Here is a 16106-nt window from a genome sequence, read left to right as displayed (position 1 = left end):
AGCCTTAGGATTACCAACAATAACTACAATAACTACCAACAATTCACTGGATATTACATTCCTATTTAAATGGCTAAAACGCTTAAACTGGCACTTCATGCCATTTCCTTTAAAGAACTCTGGAGTTGTTTCCTACAATGCTAAAAAATTTATTACGGTTCACATGAAAATACATAAAAATTCCTAGAACAAATGGCAATTGTGTATCATTGCTAAGAACAAGATATTTATGAAATAAATATTATCATCATATAGTTACAAATAATTTCTAAATACATGAAATATTTCTAGATGAAGCAAATGCACAAACTTAATTCCTTATTTCTTTCTACTATAATCAAGCTCCTTCAGAAGGAAATTCATTACGCTATAAAACATGTCAATTGTTGTTGCTGTAAAATCTAATAGAAAATATATTTACCATACTAGAATGAACAGTTGCTTGTTCAATATATCTTGCAATGCCTGTGACAAATGCATTCCTGTCTTCGAAATTGGTGTTGAAATTTGGCTGTATGGAATGAAAAATAATCCAAAACAATGAATAATCATGAAAAGAAATGATTCCACTATGTTAACCTAGAATACTTTTAAGTATTACATTTTCCAGCAAATATTTATTTTAACAAAATCATACCTGATAAAGCAATGATGATGGTGGGGGCTCAATGCATGGTTGTTGATCTGGCAGTGGCAATTCTTCCAAGAGATCTACATTGGACAAAGCATCCTCCAGAGTAACTTGGGCAGTCATTCTGATTCTATAAAAAAAGAAGGCAGGTATTTTCAAAATCATTATTGTGATGAATATGAAACTGGCACAGTCTAGGACTTGGAACGCAAATGAATAAAAATAGATTAATGAGAGTCCCTTTTAACAGAGAAAACTCAACCTGCCTTCAAACTCACTATTTAAAAATAGTTTCATCATATGTAGGACGTATTTAATACAATTATTCACTAATTAAAGGTGACAATCAACAGTTATATATCATGACTATTCCACTGAGGAAGAAATATCATAATGCATGCTGTCTGGCTTAAGGTGACTTAATATAGATTTCTAAAGCTGTAATAAGTAAATGTACCATGTCTCATATAAATACACTGTGGTTAAACTGTTACAAATTCAGTAAGCAAAAAGCAACCAAACCACATTATACTGTATATTAACAGTATAATAGTATAACAATTTGTGAACTACATCATACAACTGCATAGGATAAGTACAAATTTAAGCAATTTAATGATTACAGCGTTTTCTCAACTAACAGGTCAGTCAACTATCTAATCCTTAGGCTATTTCTATAATTTAAACCTAGAAAAATGCAATAGTTACCTAACAAATCAATAAGACAAGATTCTATTTTTTGCTCAATTTTTTATTTTATTCAAAAGATTAAAATACAAAATACAAAAGAAAAAATTTAACAGAAACAAGAGAAAAATATTAAAAACTGAATTAAAGACAAAAGCGCATATTATTCCCCCTAGTTGAATACTGACAAATCTATTACAACAATAACTTCTCCCCTTGCAAATCAGGTCCAAAATTTGCAATCCAACTGACCTGCCATATATTATCTATATTTTTCAAACCAAATACTTTCTTCTTCACATCTGGCAGCAACAAATCAGGTTCTAATTCATCAATTTGCAAATCAAGTCCAACTACTATTTCCTGCTTTTTTTTATCTTGAGTTTGCACAACTATAATTGACCTATCACATTTTTTGCTTACATTTTCAAATAAAACCTGTAAATTGGAGACCATACTTTTTTCAATTGACTCCCCCCAAAATTTATCTTCTTTTAGAGGCATGAGAAACATTCTGTTCTTTCTTCAATGACAAGAGAAGCAGATAAGTCATAACCCAACATCCACAGGGAAAGTTCTCCCCTCCCCCACCCCAGGGTTAAAGAAAGGGGAATTTTCCCATCAAAAATTAAGAGATAAATATCAAGGCTCTTTTTAAAAAAACTAGAAAGAGAAAAAATTGTATTGTAATCCTGTGTAAATGTAGATCTAATTGGATGACTTTCAGTGCCCAAAAAATATTTTTCACTGCAAATCTCCTTAAGGCTAAAGAGTATTTGGGAATTTAACAATAAACAGTGAAAGATCAGGAAAAAAAGTTGCAATTAAAACCCAGGCATGCTTAAGAAAAAAAATAAGCAGCTGCTGAAGAGAAAAGGTGGCAAGAGACCAGACATTCCAACTGAGAATTACAGCCATCAAGACCCCCTCCTGTCCATCGGTGCACAATCGTCTGAAGGTGTCTTGAATTTGTCATGGTTCCGGTAGATGAGATCAATTAAAAGAACTTCAAGGAAAGGAATTCTTCCTCAAAGAACATTTTTATTTAGCTACAAAATAACGGCACATACAAAGATGAACCCAAGACTAAATTCCCCTCCCCTTCGTTACAAAGTTATAAGTTGCAATTCCCACCCCAATTAGATGTCATAAATCACATTCACCAATTAGTAGAAAACGTGGGCACTCCTCCCAGCTCTTCAGCCCACTAAAATGCTATCAGTAATGACCTTGGTTCCCATACATGAAAATGTTTTGGCTAACTCAGAACTACACCCCCTCCCTCCTTCTTTCTAAATATGTGGCAACCAAAAACGAAGTGAAAATGGCTTCAGTTCAGGTTGTTGCAGTGTTGTCAGAATTCTTCCTACTAGCCTCTTCAAAAAATTGGAAGCAGAGCCACCAAATAACCAGTTCTGTTGCCAAAATCAGCTGTTCATCAGCAGGAAAAAAAGAATCAACTTGGGAAGGATCGGTAAGATTCTATTTAATTGGGAAAACAAACTGATGCTTTTAGTTGCTTTGACATTCCTTGCAGCCTTTAGAAAAAACACTGTAAATGTGTTCAAAATACAATTGTCCTTGAACTTTTTACACAGGTAAAATTGTATAAATAATAAATGTGATTAGAGATTACAATTGGGCTGGTCATTAAGTAAAGCAACTAAGTAAAATTGCAACTGTGCTTATGATCTTACTTCAACTTTTCTTTGCTTTGCAGACCTGCAAAAGTCATGAATGTTAGGATTGCCTGTACAGTATGTTATTTTTTCATCACTGTTGTAACTGCAAACCAGTTGCTAAACGAGATCTACCTGTATTTCCTGTAATTTGAAAAGTGGGAAAATGCAAAGTACAATTAATATATTCCCGTGAGAACTGAGAAACCAAAATCAATATGAATATTTATAAATACCTTCAGAATAAATGGTATTTTCAAATTATAACACCAGTTCAAACCTCTGCTATTCTTCAAGATATAAAAGAAACTATAACAGTGTATTCTATCAATGACTACTAACATAAGCAACATTCAGAAAACATGTTAACCTCAATATATGTAGAGCTAATTTGTGATTCAACCTAAACCTTGACTCAACTGTGATTAAAGTGGATCATTTAACTTGATTTTACCCAAGGTTTACTGTAGATTTATTTACTAAAACCTTGGCACATTAAATGATCTCAATCTACAAAATAGAGCTACTTTAACGAACTATTATTTCTCCTGATTTTTTTTAATACCCTGCTTCCTTCTTAGGATTGAATACAAACCCCAATCAAAAGGTTTTTCAAGCGAATTATTGTACAAGTTTTGTTAAAGACAAAGACAAATGAATAAACAAAAAGCAAAGGCACTAATTGACAACCAACACAAGTAGTTCCCTACAAATTGAGCACTTGTTTCCTGGATTCTCCAATATTGAATCTAAGGATATGCAAAACTCTTCATTCTAAAACATTTAAAGTGAAAAATATTATAAATAGTGTTTTAAATGTAAAACTGGTCATAGTGCACATTTTGGAAGATTTGACATTTTGTTTCGGACCTATTGTGAGTAGGTATGCGGGCCGTGGAGGCAAAATGCCTCCAAAATGCTGCAAAGAGTGCACGTCAAACTCAAAATAGAAGTTTCATACTTTTCAACTGGCTGTTTCATAAAATAAAAATCCAAAATGCAATATGTAAAATAAAAAGTTACACGCAGTGCTATGCTAGCTTAAGCTTAGCATAATCTTTAGCCACATGAATTTTATATAAAAAGGAGCATATGTTTGAGTTTTCTTTAAGAGATCAACATTTGCTGTTAAGTTCCCTATTTTTGGTATAAGGAAGCAAGAACCAGTATCTGACAAAAAAAAACACGCTAAAATACACAAATGCTTTAATTAAAAATAAGGTAGCATATTAACACATAGCTCAGTATTATTATTATTATTTTTTTAAATGAGTGGCCTTTTTATTATTATAAATTACACTGGCATCAGATAACAAAAACTGTCTCCTTAAAGATGAGACCTACATCAATTCAAAACTTGTTCATAGATGCACAAACAGTTGGGGAGGCAGAGGAAGTATGCAGGCTGAAGCTGGAGGAAGCTCACATGAAGTCTCAAGGGAGTTCCTCCTTAATTCAGATCAAGACTGTCCTCTGCCTCACTTGTCAGCCAAGCTATTTTGGAGACAGACTTATTGGTCTGCCAGGAGGACCACATTCAAAAACAGTGACAGGTCAACAGATTCAGTGGATGAACTGCAAGAAACTTTGAAGCATTCATTTCTGATTCACTGGTTGCATTTAGAAGTGGTCACTCACACTACAAGACAAAACTGGTAGGATATTTGTCAATTTCACGCTGGCTCCCAAATAACTCATACATGATAGTCAGATCTCAAAATGTTTACAAGCAAGCAGCTTGATAGCAGACTACCAAAACCATTCCTTTCCAAAAATAATATAGTTTCTAATCCAGTCATCACATCGATACAAAAATGTGTACCCTGATTTCATTATATGTAAAACTTGTATCAAATACACATCAGTTGCTGAAATTATTCTACAATGGGTTCTTTCCTTTTCTATATTTAAACCTAGTGCCTGTTTATTTACTTCTAGATCATCTTGACACCGAATCACTAAGTGCAGCAATAAAATGCAGTGCTGACAACAAATGGCCATAGCCGCCACCAGCACTCACAAGTATGCTATGGCAGCGGCTCCCAAACCTTTGGGCACTAGGGTCTGGCTCTGTGGAGAAAGGCTTTTTCACGGACGGTGTGTGTGTGTGTGTGTGTGGTTTCGAGTGCTGCCTGCATCCCATGGATGGGGCTTCACTTGTTTGCATGGCCGTTTCTGGTATGCCATGGATCAGTGCCAGTCCACGGACCAGGGGTTGGGGACCCCTGTGCTATGGAATATACAAAGCAACCCCACAACTCCCACCTCAATAGTAGTAACCATGGCCACATGGCACCCTTATCAGCAGGAAGAACTGAAAACCTGCAATGTAGTCATTTGGAATAGAACCAGCAAAACATTTCTGGCAAAATTTGGCTCTTTCCCAGTTTAAACCAATTATCTGTGAAGAATCCCAAAGGTGCTATTTCATGAGGCTTCTTGATGAGAAGCGGAATATCTTCAAAGAAAAACAAGAAAGTCCAGTTACCCCGTGAAAAAGCACCTTTGGGATAACTATGACCTGGATGACTGAGAATCTCCATAGACATCTGTGAAGAAAAGGTTAGTTATATATATATTTTAAATACAGGTCTACTGCTTCTTCAAAAGAAGAAAACATGTATTTAAAAACAGGTCTAACACTTTCCAAAAGAACGCTAGACCTAGGTATACAAAACACAATGCATTGTGAAATGCCTCAGTAGGCACCTCTGTGGAAGTTAGGAACCTAACTTCTCATGCAGCCTAAATCAAAATATACATGGAAAGTAACCAGGAACAAAGAAATGGGAGTGTTCCAGCAACAATTAAAAGTGTCCAGTAAGAGTTCAGTAGATCCCAACCAGACATCATCATGAGACATTCATTGTAGAATGTTCATATATCAAGACTGGTTAGGAGAATATGAACAACACAAATTGTAATTTGAAAAAGCTAAAGAAAAATGTGAGCTGAGGATGAGATGAAAGCTGCAGTATGAGGACATGGGACATGTCCTCCAAAACCAGTTAACGAGCTGTCTGCTGAAGAGCTATGATCAATCAATCAGAATAGAACTGGAAGGGACCTTGGAGGTCTTCTAGTCCAATCCCCTGCTTAAGCAGGATACCCTCTACTATTTCAGACAAGTGACTGTCCAGTATCTTCTAAAAACCTCCAAGGATGAATCACTCACAACTTCTGACAGCAAATGTTCCACTCGTTAATTGTCCTCATGTTAGGAAGTTTCTCCTTAATTCCAGATTCCTTCTCTCCTTGATTAGTTTCCATCCATTGTTTCTTGTCCTGCCCTCTGGTGCTTTGGAAAATATGTTGACCCCCTCCTTTTTGTGGCAATATCTACCCTTCAGTTGCAGAAGAATTAGGAGGCAAAATAATGGAAGACTTTAAAAATGTAGAAATGTAATCACTTTATATAAATGTGCCCAGTTTTTAAAAACCAAAACCATTTTTCCTTGGTTGAATACAAGTGAATGCAAGTGGGAAAAAACCAGCAAAAATGAGACAATGATTAAAATGTTTCCCTGCGTAATGCTGATTTTCTACTTCTATTCAGACTTTTTTCACTCTTTTTATCTCATTTACTAAACAGAGGAGCACAAAAAAAAATAAGGTTACTTATCTACTATCCACTATTGTATTGTTATATGTAAACCACATCTCAACCGTGCTGGTACAATGTAGTTTATAAAGAAATATTTATGAAAGAGATAACTTCAAAATATAATTTACAGAGCAAAATTGAACTTCTAATATTCCATCTATTCTGTTATATAGTATATATATATTACTAAAACTCTCCTGTTTGTCTGCTTATAATCTTCAATTGGGCAAAATGGGGCATCACAGGGCAACCTCAAATGGGCTAACTTAAAGAATGTGTCCAAAATCCAGGACCCATTATTCCCATTGGATTGAAATTTTGAAGATCTTCACACCATTTAAATTGGCAAAGTTGTGGTCACTGCAGCGCTGCTATAGTCAACCATGGTCGCAGATCATAATTTCCACTGTTTCCTGCTTTCCAGTCAATGGGAAAGTCAGTAGGAAGTCGAAAATTGCTCCCACTGCCACGGCTTTTTTGCTAGACAACCTAGTTTAACTAGTTTGATGCCAAGTTAGTGTACTTTAGTTCCTAATTCAGTCTGCAACTAATATTTTAAGAAACACCTATAGTATACCATGTCTCTGCTGCATCTGGAGCATAATGTACATTGAGTTATAGCTTTTTCATTTGTCATCTAGGCTTTAAATTAGCACTCTTTTAAATAAGCCCACAACATTTCATGCAGTTTAAAACAAAATGTACAAAATTTCACAGTTCAAAACAAGATATACAGTATTTTAGTTAGAGTATTTTAGCAGGCCAAGATGAAGCATTGGGCAGAATCAAGATAAATGCTGGACTTTTTTAAGTTAACCTGATTAAACATGATTGCTTCTGACATATTAATTTACACTTTATCACACCGTAAGACAACTGTTAAATATAATTATACCAGAACCAAAGCTGTTATTCAAGCACTTCAAAAGGATGAAAGAGAGCTTGTCATCCAATCTAAAAGCAGAAAGAATGGATACTAGTTACAAATGACAAGTCCAAAGGAAGCCAATTCTACCATCTGGAAGCAATCCAGAAAACCCTTTCCATCTATCAGGAGTCTATAGTTGGAAAAATTTTCAAGGAGGGAACGAGAAAAAGAACATTTTAGAGCTCATTCCAACAGGCTGCTCCTTTCCTGTTACCAGCAACTGCCTTATGAGACAAGGAAAAGCAACCTCAAAGGCTGCTCCAACCACGCAATTCACATCTCTCTCCCACACAGCTATCTACCATGCTATGTTCTGGGGGAAGGTTTTTGATCATTTGTAAATATACAGGCACTTTTTTTCTGCCTAATCTTCTGTAATATTTCTTCTGTATAAATATGCTTTAATTTTTTCTTTAATCAGGTAAAACTTTGTTCTGCCAAAATATAATAAATCCATATTAAGTGGATGAGTGACTTTGGAGCAGTCCTTCTCTCTCAGCCCAACAAACATTACAAAGCTATTGTGGGGGGGAAATGGAGAAGTACACTTTGTACAATGCCTTGAATGTCTAGAAGAAAATGAAATAAAAATGTAATAAACTTTAGAAACAAAAAATGAGGAAAATAAAACACTTATTGCAAATACATATTCACAGTAAATAAAAACATTTACTGCAAAATGAAGACCATAAGAGGTTCAATCAACTGCTTCTTCCATAGTTTTCCTATCAAAATCTGATAGGAACCATCAGAACTGAAACCAACTGTGAAAGAAAACATACATAGCTATTAACAATGTATATTTATTGCAGGGACACTGTGGTTAAAATTGGTTTCTATATTAGTTTAAGGGCTGAAAGTAACTATTCACTTAACCAAATTTACCACAAATCTGTTATCTTATTACAAGGACATGAGAATTTATAGTAGCTTATTGTATCTGTATTTATTGATTTTAACAGTGCATTGCTGACTAAATAGAAATAGCAAAGAAAAATAGAAAGCATTTGTAAATTAAATAATTTTGTAATTTAAAACTTAACAGTCTTGTTAACTATGCATATCCGTAACTATGCATAATGAAAAGCATACAAATCTATACTGCAAGAAACTGATTACTGAAAAGGCAATTCTAAAAAAGAAGGAATTGTATTTCTTCAGATGCCAATTACTTACCTCTTTTTCCCAAGTCAAGCTACTTAAAACTTTTTAACTGTTTCTGATACAATTACAAGTATAGAAAACATGTTGTAATTGAAATGTAAAAGCCCATGATAAAAGCAGTTGCTTTATTAAGTCAACTTACTGAACACAAACTAATATGCAGTCTTTTGAACTTTCCAAAATTGTCAGATAAAATAATAAAAAGGAGGAAAGCCAGCGAATATTGAAAGTATATAATCTGCATTGCATTTCATCATATGTTGTTCCCAATCTACTATATATTACCCTAGAAGCTAGTCAACCGAACTACAACTCACAATATCCTTTAGTACAAATCGAAACATGTTAGCTTTAGGTTCAATATATTATAGAAATACAGAAAATTGATCAAGCAATTAACTAATAAGAGACATGATCTGCAAACATAATCCTGAAATATATTTGCAATTTTAAACACCCAATGAATTACAGCCCTGATCTACATCCTCCCACACTGTAAACATTAGCAGACTATTTCCCACTCCCTCAATGAATTCTAATTAGAAGTATAAATTATGTACATGATGCCATTATTATAATAGGAAAGTTAATTCCCAGCTTTTAATGAACACTTATTCTCAAGTCTTCAAAATTAATAAAATATATGGATGGGTTGGCTAAGAATTCTGAATTTATTCAGAAGTGTGAAGTGTGAGATTGGCGAAACTGGCTGAGATTTTGTTTCAAATTTAGGAAAGAAACGGGATTACTCAGTTATTCTTACACTGCAATTTCTGTTACGGCAAACTTGAAGAAAGGCACTGACGTCTGAATTGTTTCAAATGGTTCGCAACTTCAATAAGAGAGCGAGCTAAGAACTCTTTTGCATATCGGTTGTTCCCTCTCCACAACAGTTCCTAGTATGCAATCTTCTTTCTCCCTCCTTTCTTATCTCCCCAAAGACTGTTTCCGACACCGGAGCTTATCCCACTTAAACAACGATGCTTCCAAGGCCGCACCTCTGCACCGAGTTTGGACTCTCGATATTCCTCCGCGCAGCTCGTAGTACAAACTTATTAGGCGCCGCGGAAGAAATTGGCATTTTATGTCCCGGAAGCCTGAACTTTCACGGAATTTGGAATTTGAGGGAGGCCCGCCCAAATCCACCAGAAGTAGGCCGCCCCGGTTAGGCCGCGCAGTGAAAATAATGTATTTCAAATGTGCGTGGCCACCTACACGCCAGCCGCTCTGCAGGCACGGGCACCGCTACATAAATGAAAAGAAGAGCCGCCTAGTGCGGGGTCCTCGGAAGGAAAAAAAATCGGTTGAAGTTTTTTCTCACCCAGCTTCGTGCCGAGGAGGCCTGTGGTTTTCTCCTCACGCCCAGAAATACAAGCCGTTCCGAGGCCTGGCCTCACTCCCCTTAGGTTTTGTCCCCAGCGCTGCGTTCAGTTCTTGCTCCTCGGGATTATCCCCGCTGTCCCTTCCAGGGCCGCCGGACGCTCGAAGTTTCCTGCCTGAGTCAAACCGGGAAACAGTGCAAGGAAACACCCTTCCTACCTCTCCAGCTCCTCCCCCGTCCCGACCGAAACCCTCAGCCATCCCTTTCGGAAACAGTCAGTCCGCCCAACGAACTATCTGCGGCTCCTCCTTCGAGCGAGGGAATCCCTTCTGATCTTCACGCCGGCTTGTAGTAGGAGAGAACGGAGCTCCCAAGGCTTCTTCTCACGGAGAAAAAAAAGTTACTTTCTAAATACCGAACCGTGCAAATACTGTCACCTGTGATGTCATGAAGTGAATTGTCACTCTGGAGTCTTTATTGAGAGAAAACAGAAGCCAAATAGGCCAAGTTGGCATGTCCTGTTTAACTGAAGGGTTCTGGAACAAAGGGAAATTGTTTAGTCTAATTGTTGCTTTCTTACTTTTTGTAATCAGCTTTTGCACCAGAGAAATTTCATGCAAGCTTGGGAACCTTACGTGGATGTGATATACTGAAGGAGGGAATAAGGGAATGTACAGGAATGATTGATGTCTTTCTTATGGCTCTGTTGTCTGATTTTCATTGGCTAACAAAGTTTATAAAGCAATGCTACCAACTTTCTGATGTGTGGCACTTCTGGACGTAACTCTGCCAGCGTTTCAGATTGTTGGCCACCCAGCTGCTTCATTTGATCAAATAAAGTGCAGCTTGATCAAGAAGTCTCCGCTTGGGTTATCTGATTAGATTGATATGGTATCTCAAGTTCAAGTAAGGAACTGGGACCTTACATTTCTGGCGAACTGAACAGGGACTTGAAAGTTGTTGTTTTTTCAAGATTGTTTTTCATTAAAACCCCGTGTGAATGAGTTCCATTGTAACACAACTTTCAGGCATGACATCCAGGAAAATTGATGTGGCCAAAAAATAAGGTCAAGAGCGCTCCCAGACCCTTTGTGTCTGGTGACTTTTAAATTGGCCAGCCCAGCAGACCTGAATTTGTCTGAACCCTGAATGTTTAAGGAGACTTCCATCTCGTCCCAGTGAAGGTAGGAAGAGACAAGAACACAGGAGAAACTTGGTAAGTAGAAACAAACATTCTGGAATTAGGGGGAGGTGAGGAGTGCTGTTTGCATGAATGAAAGAATGAGACGGAGAAATTCCTGTTAGAGATCTGCTCCGACAGGGACAGGGAGAGTGCTTGTTGAGTTTCAGGCTGTCACGCCCGTCCAGGCCTGGGACCTCCAAGTTTCAACAACGGCGGAGCCAATGACGATAGTCTGACGTGATAACTCCCAAGAGAAGGAAAAAAGAGCAACTCCCTGACATGGGACCTAACTGACCTCTAAAGGGGTGGGCGTGGATTCTCCATCATCATGCTGAGAAGAGGCATTCAGGTAAGCCAACGCTCCTTCTCCAGCATGATGGATGGAGAATCCACCAATGGGACGTACCAAAGCCCCACTGTCCCTATGGGAGGGAGTCAGTTGGGACCTGTGTCCCTGGCCCTGGCACTACCTGTTGCAGTATTCTTCGACCAAAGGAAGCCTCTGCAGATGCAAACTTGTCCAGTCAGTAATGCCTAATAAAAGGGGAAGGCGAAGACCATGTCGCCACCCTACAAATATCCTCTATAGATGCTTGTGTTTCCCACGCAGCAGAGGTGGCAGCACTGCGAGTGGAATGTGCCATCACATGACTTGGAACTGACAGGGAAAGTGACACATGCGCCCCTGCTATGCACGCCCTGATCCACCTGCCTATGGTAGAGGCGGACGCCTGCCCAATAGAAGAAGGTTGGAATGAGACAAAGAGGGCTTCCGACTTACGAAAGGCCACCGCGCGCTTGTAACAACGCAGGGCCCTGCGGACGTCCAATGTGTGCCATTGCCGTTCCAGGTCATGTGACAGATGGAGGCAAAAGTCTGGGAGAATAACCTCCTGTGCCCTACGAAACACTGTGTTGATCTTAGGGATAAAGGAAGGATCCAACCTGAGAACCACCCTGTCTTCGTGAAATGTGCACAGGTCTTTCCTGACAGATAAAGCGGCCAGCTCCGAGATGTGTCTGGCGGAGGTAATGGCTATCAGGAAGGCGACCTTGAGTGACAAGGATCGTAAAGAACAGGTTCTAATGGATCAAAGGGTGATGCAGTTAGGGCCTGTAGAACCCGCGGTAGCTCCCAGGAGGGATACCTGTGAACCACGGGCGGTCTGCTATTCGTAACTCCTTTGAGAAAGGAGCGGATCATGGGATGTTGAGACAAGGATTCTGATCTGTCCCAGGAGAGCACCGTGGAGAGAGCCCGCTACCTGCCTGTGAATAGTGTTGGGTGACAACCCCCTATTGATGCCCTCCAACAAATAGTCCAAGACCTTTGGGATGGTCACTTCGGAGAGACTCAAGTGGTTCTTGTCAGACCAGTGGCAGAAATTCCGCCAAGTGTGGTCATAAATGCGGTTAGTCACTGGTCTCCTGGCAGCCTGAATCATGTCAATCACTCCTGACGAGTATGACTCCTGTGTCAGGGTGCGGCGTTCAAGCGCCAGGTGGCCAACTGGAGCCATTTGGGGTCTGGATGTTGTAGAGCCTCTTGTGTTAAAAGTGCGACTGTTGGGAGTCTGCCACGGAGAAGTTGTGGAAAGGCTCACTAGGTCTGCAAACCATGGTCATCTTGGCCAGTGAGGTGCAATGAATATTAACTCTGCCTGTTCCTGTAGTATCATCCTGATAACTGCTGGAATCAGAGGGAGAGGAGGAAAGGCGTACAATAGGCCCCGTGGCCATGGGCTGCTTAGAGCGTCCATCTCCTCCGCCCCCCGAGAGGGGAAGTGTGAAAAGAATCTGGGAAGTTGGGCGTTCTCCGGAGAGGCAAACAGGTCTATGATTGGATGGCCAAACCTGTCTATGATCTCCGTGAAGAGATCTGGGTGCAGCCGCCACTCCGAATGGTCCATTATTGACCTGCTGAGGAAGTCCGCCTGCTGGTTTGCCTCTCCCAAAATGTGCTCGGCCCTGATGGAAAGCAGGTTGACCTCTGCCCAGGAACCCAACGACCGAGCCTCAGTCATGAGGGACCTGGAACGAATGCCCCCTTGCCGGTTCATGTGAGCCTTTGCAGCTACATTGTCCATGAGGACCAGCACATGTTGCCCCCCAATCTCGATGCGGAAGTGTTGGAGAGCCAGATGGATCGCCCTGAGCTCCAACCAATTGATGTTGTGCTTCAGGTCCAACCGCGACTATTGACCCTGAGCCATCTGAGATTGGAGGTGCGCACCCCAGCACCCCAGCAATACAGTAAAACTCTACCAACAACTTCAAATCTAGACATATGGAAGGATGCACAGACTATACTACTTTTGAAAGAATAACATGAGACTTATGGACAATTGCCAGAATCTCTTTTGATACATGTACAGCTATTGACTATAATCAAGCTAAATGGACTAAGTATGGAAACAGGCTTACTCATTTAATGCAAACTACATCCTACCCAACCTGGCACAATCAAAGGAAGATTCAGTATGATTAAAGGAGTCAGCACTTCTCAGTGCAACGCTGATTCCTGTAACCCGGTGTGCTTTGAGATAACCAGACCAGCAGACCTCTCAGCATCATTTGGACCAGCTATCGATTAAACCAGACACAAATATGGGTTCAATTTGACACTATTATACCACCGATCCAAAAATATGTTCGAGGTTTTCATTCTTTTTATGATGAACTGGAAACCACAATTGAAATTCTCTCAGCATCAAAGAATCTTTTTATTGATCTGGCCCAAAAGAATTGCTTCATCTCTGAATGTGACTGTTATATGTGTGTGTGTACTAACATAGGTGAACAATGGCTTTGGGGAGCATGTGAAATAAATTTTACTGCCCTGACTAGTCAAAATCTCACTGGAAAAGCCACCAATAGACCCAACATGTGGACTCTGACTACTTCCATAGTGGGAAGCCTGTGTTTTAAAAAGAGAAGGTTCTGGTAAAAACCTTGGGGAGACTTAAGTGTGAACATCTCTTGTAAGTGAGCACCTCAGTATTTGGTGGATTACCACCGATTCGGCCTAACCCCAAAATCCAATGCAAACATTCCCCAACTGTTTACTTTATGGACCGATCTAATGGATGCCAACCTTGCTCTCTAGAGCTCCCAATTTTTTCTAAAGCTCCCTAATTGAAGGAAAAAGTAAGCACTGATTGAGAAGAGGGAAGTGGCATATTAGATTGTTCATTTTTTTCCCGAGAGATATTTTTTTAAAAAATGAGATAACTGAAGGCACAGAAGCCTGAAATAGTATGATCTCCTTTTTTAAGGATTATGGGGAGACTTAACCCTTTGGCAGATGTCGCCTATACCAAAAAGGGAACAGCCCCAATAAATTACTTTACAATAAGTACCACTATCATAGCAGGCCACTGGCATTAACAGTCCTTTCTGAAAAATAACTTTAGTATTCTTTGTTCTTAAAGAGAGAGGTAAACCTCATAATTTTAATACTGTCCATTCTTGATTTGTTCTTCTGTTGATACTGCTCTTTGCAGAAACTGATTGTTTTATTTCTAGTATGTGTTTTTCATGATAGTAGTAAATTCTAATAATTTTTTTGCAGTAGTACAACACCTTATGCTTAAAAGGAAAATAGGCAACACGAGTTAGCCATGGTGGTTACTGCATTTCCATAATGTACAGCAGAACTTTAGCACCTGGCAGGTGGTACACAACCCATAGCCAAGTGTAGCGGGGGAGGGAACCAGCTAAAGCGGTGCCACACAGACCTGGAGACCAGCTGAAGCTGCAGAATTCGGCAGAAGCCCCAGGATCTGCACGCACGGCTGCATGCTGATTGGAGCTTCTGGCACACCCGGAAGGGAAAAGGAGGAAGAGGAGGCGGAGAGAGGAGAAGCTATAAAAGGAGGTTTTGGTGGGAGAAAAAAAAACACACGGAGAAAGAGAGAGAAGAGGCTTTTGTTAGCGAAGCGGTGAGGACAGAGCGAGCGAGTGGCCTTTGGGAGCAAAGGGTGAGTGAAAGAACAAGCAAGGGGTTTGTGTGAGCAACGTGTGTGAATGAGATCAAGGAAGCTTTTGCAAGCAACGTGTATGTGAATGGAGCAAGAGAAGCTTTTGCGAGCAACGTGTGTGTGAATGGAGCAAGAGACATTTTTGTAAGCAACGTGTGAGTGAATGGAGCGAGAGAAGCTTTTGCGAGCATGTGTGAATGAGAGCCAGGGAGAAGCTTTTGTAAGCAATGCTTGAGTGAATGGAGCAAGCAAGAGGGGGGGTTGCGAGCAAAGGGTGAGAGAAAAAGGGAAAAGTGAGGGGGAGAAGGGAAAAAGAAAAGGCATTGACTTCTGAGTTCCACTGTTGCAATAGGAAGGAAGCATTAACATTGAACCTCAACTTTTACTTTTCCATATTATAAACTAGCCATTTCTACAGCATGTGAGATGTAGCCTCCACCGATGGGTTATCAATGCCTCCTTGCTCAGTTTAGACTAAGATCAAACTTTGGCCACGCCTCCCTGGGCTGTCCTTCCCCAGTTTGTTCTTAGTCTCGGCTCAGTTAGGACACACTTTGATACTCCTCCGATAGGCAATTAGATTTAGGCTTTAGCTTCAGTAGAGATATTTTATTTCATTATTTACTTTGTTTTCTTCCCTTTGGCTGTTTATTATTAATTTTAAAAATTAGACTGATTGTGGTTTTTTGTAGTTTTTTGGGGGGATTCCCGGCAAGGAGGCCTCACTGAGGGCCTCACCTTCTCCGTTTTGGCCTCCGATCGGTCGCCTGCGAGCGCTGTGACGGGGGTTTTCCCCGAACGCTCCAGCCGTTTTTCATCTTGGGCTGGCTGCAGGCTCCGTGAGGGAAAGTTTCCCTCAGCGTGGGAGGTGCTCGCCTAGGCCGGTGTCGCTGGGGGGGGGCGTTTTTTTGCCCCGAGAGCTTGCAAGC

At 39.9% G+C, this 16106-nt stretch overlaps 1 protein-coding gene across 2 annotated transcripts in view; it reads right to left on the bottom strand.

Annotated features, from left to right (window-relative positions):
• The window catches only part of CYFIP1 (cytoplasmic FMR1 interacting protein 1), a 76337-nt gene extending 66147 nt beyond the window's left edge, over positions 1 to 10190 (bottom strand). For both annotated transcript variants that reach the window (XM_015812286.1, XM_015812285.1), the window contains exons 1-3: positions 10015 to 10190; positions 638 to 761; positions 422 to 511 (exon numbers count right to left, since the gene is read on the bottom strand). In XM_015812286.1, coding sequence (XP_015667772.1) covers positions 422 to 511; positions 638 to 754 — 207 coding nt within the window. In that variant the 5' untranslated portion in view covers positions 755 to 761; positions 10015 to 10190. The remainder of the gene's footprint in view (positions 1 to 421; positions 512 to 637; positions 762 to 10014) is intronic.
• Positions 10191 to 16106: the final 5916 nt, after the last annotated feature.

This window comes from Protobothrops mucrosquamatus, unplaced genomic scaffold, assembly GCF_001527695.2.
Source record: "Protobothrops mucrosquamatus isolate PMUCROS unplaced genomic scaffold, P.Mucros_1.0 scaffold77, whole genome shotgun sequence".
NCBI classification, from domain to species: Eukaryota; Metazoa; Chordata; class Lepidosauria; order Squamata; family Viperidae; genus Protobothrops; species Protobothrops mucrosquamatus.
This window is presented reverse-complemented; position numbering and strand designations above follow the sequence as displayed.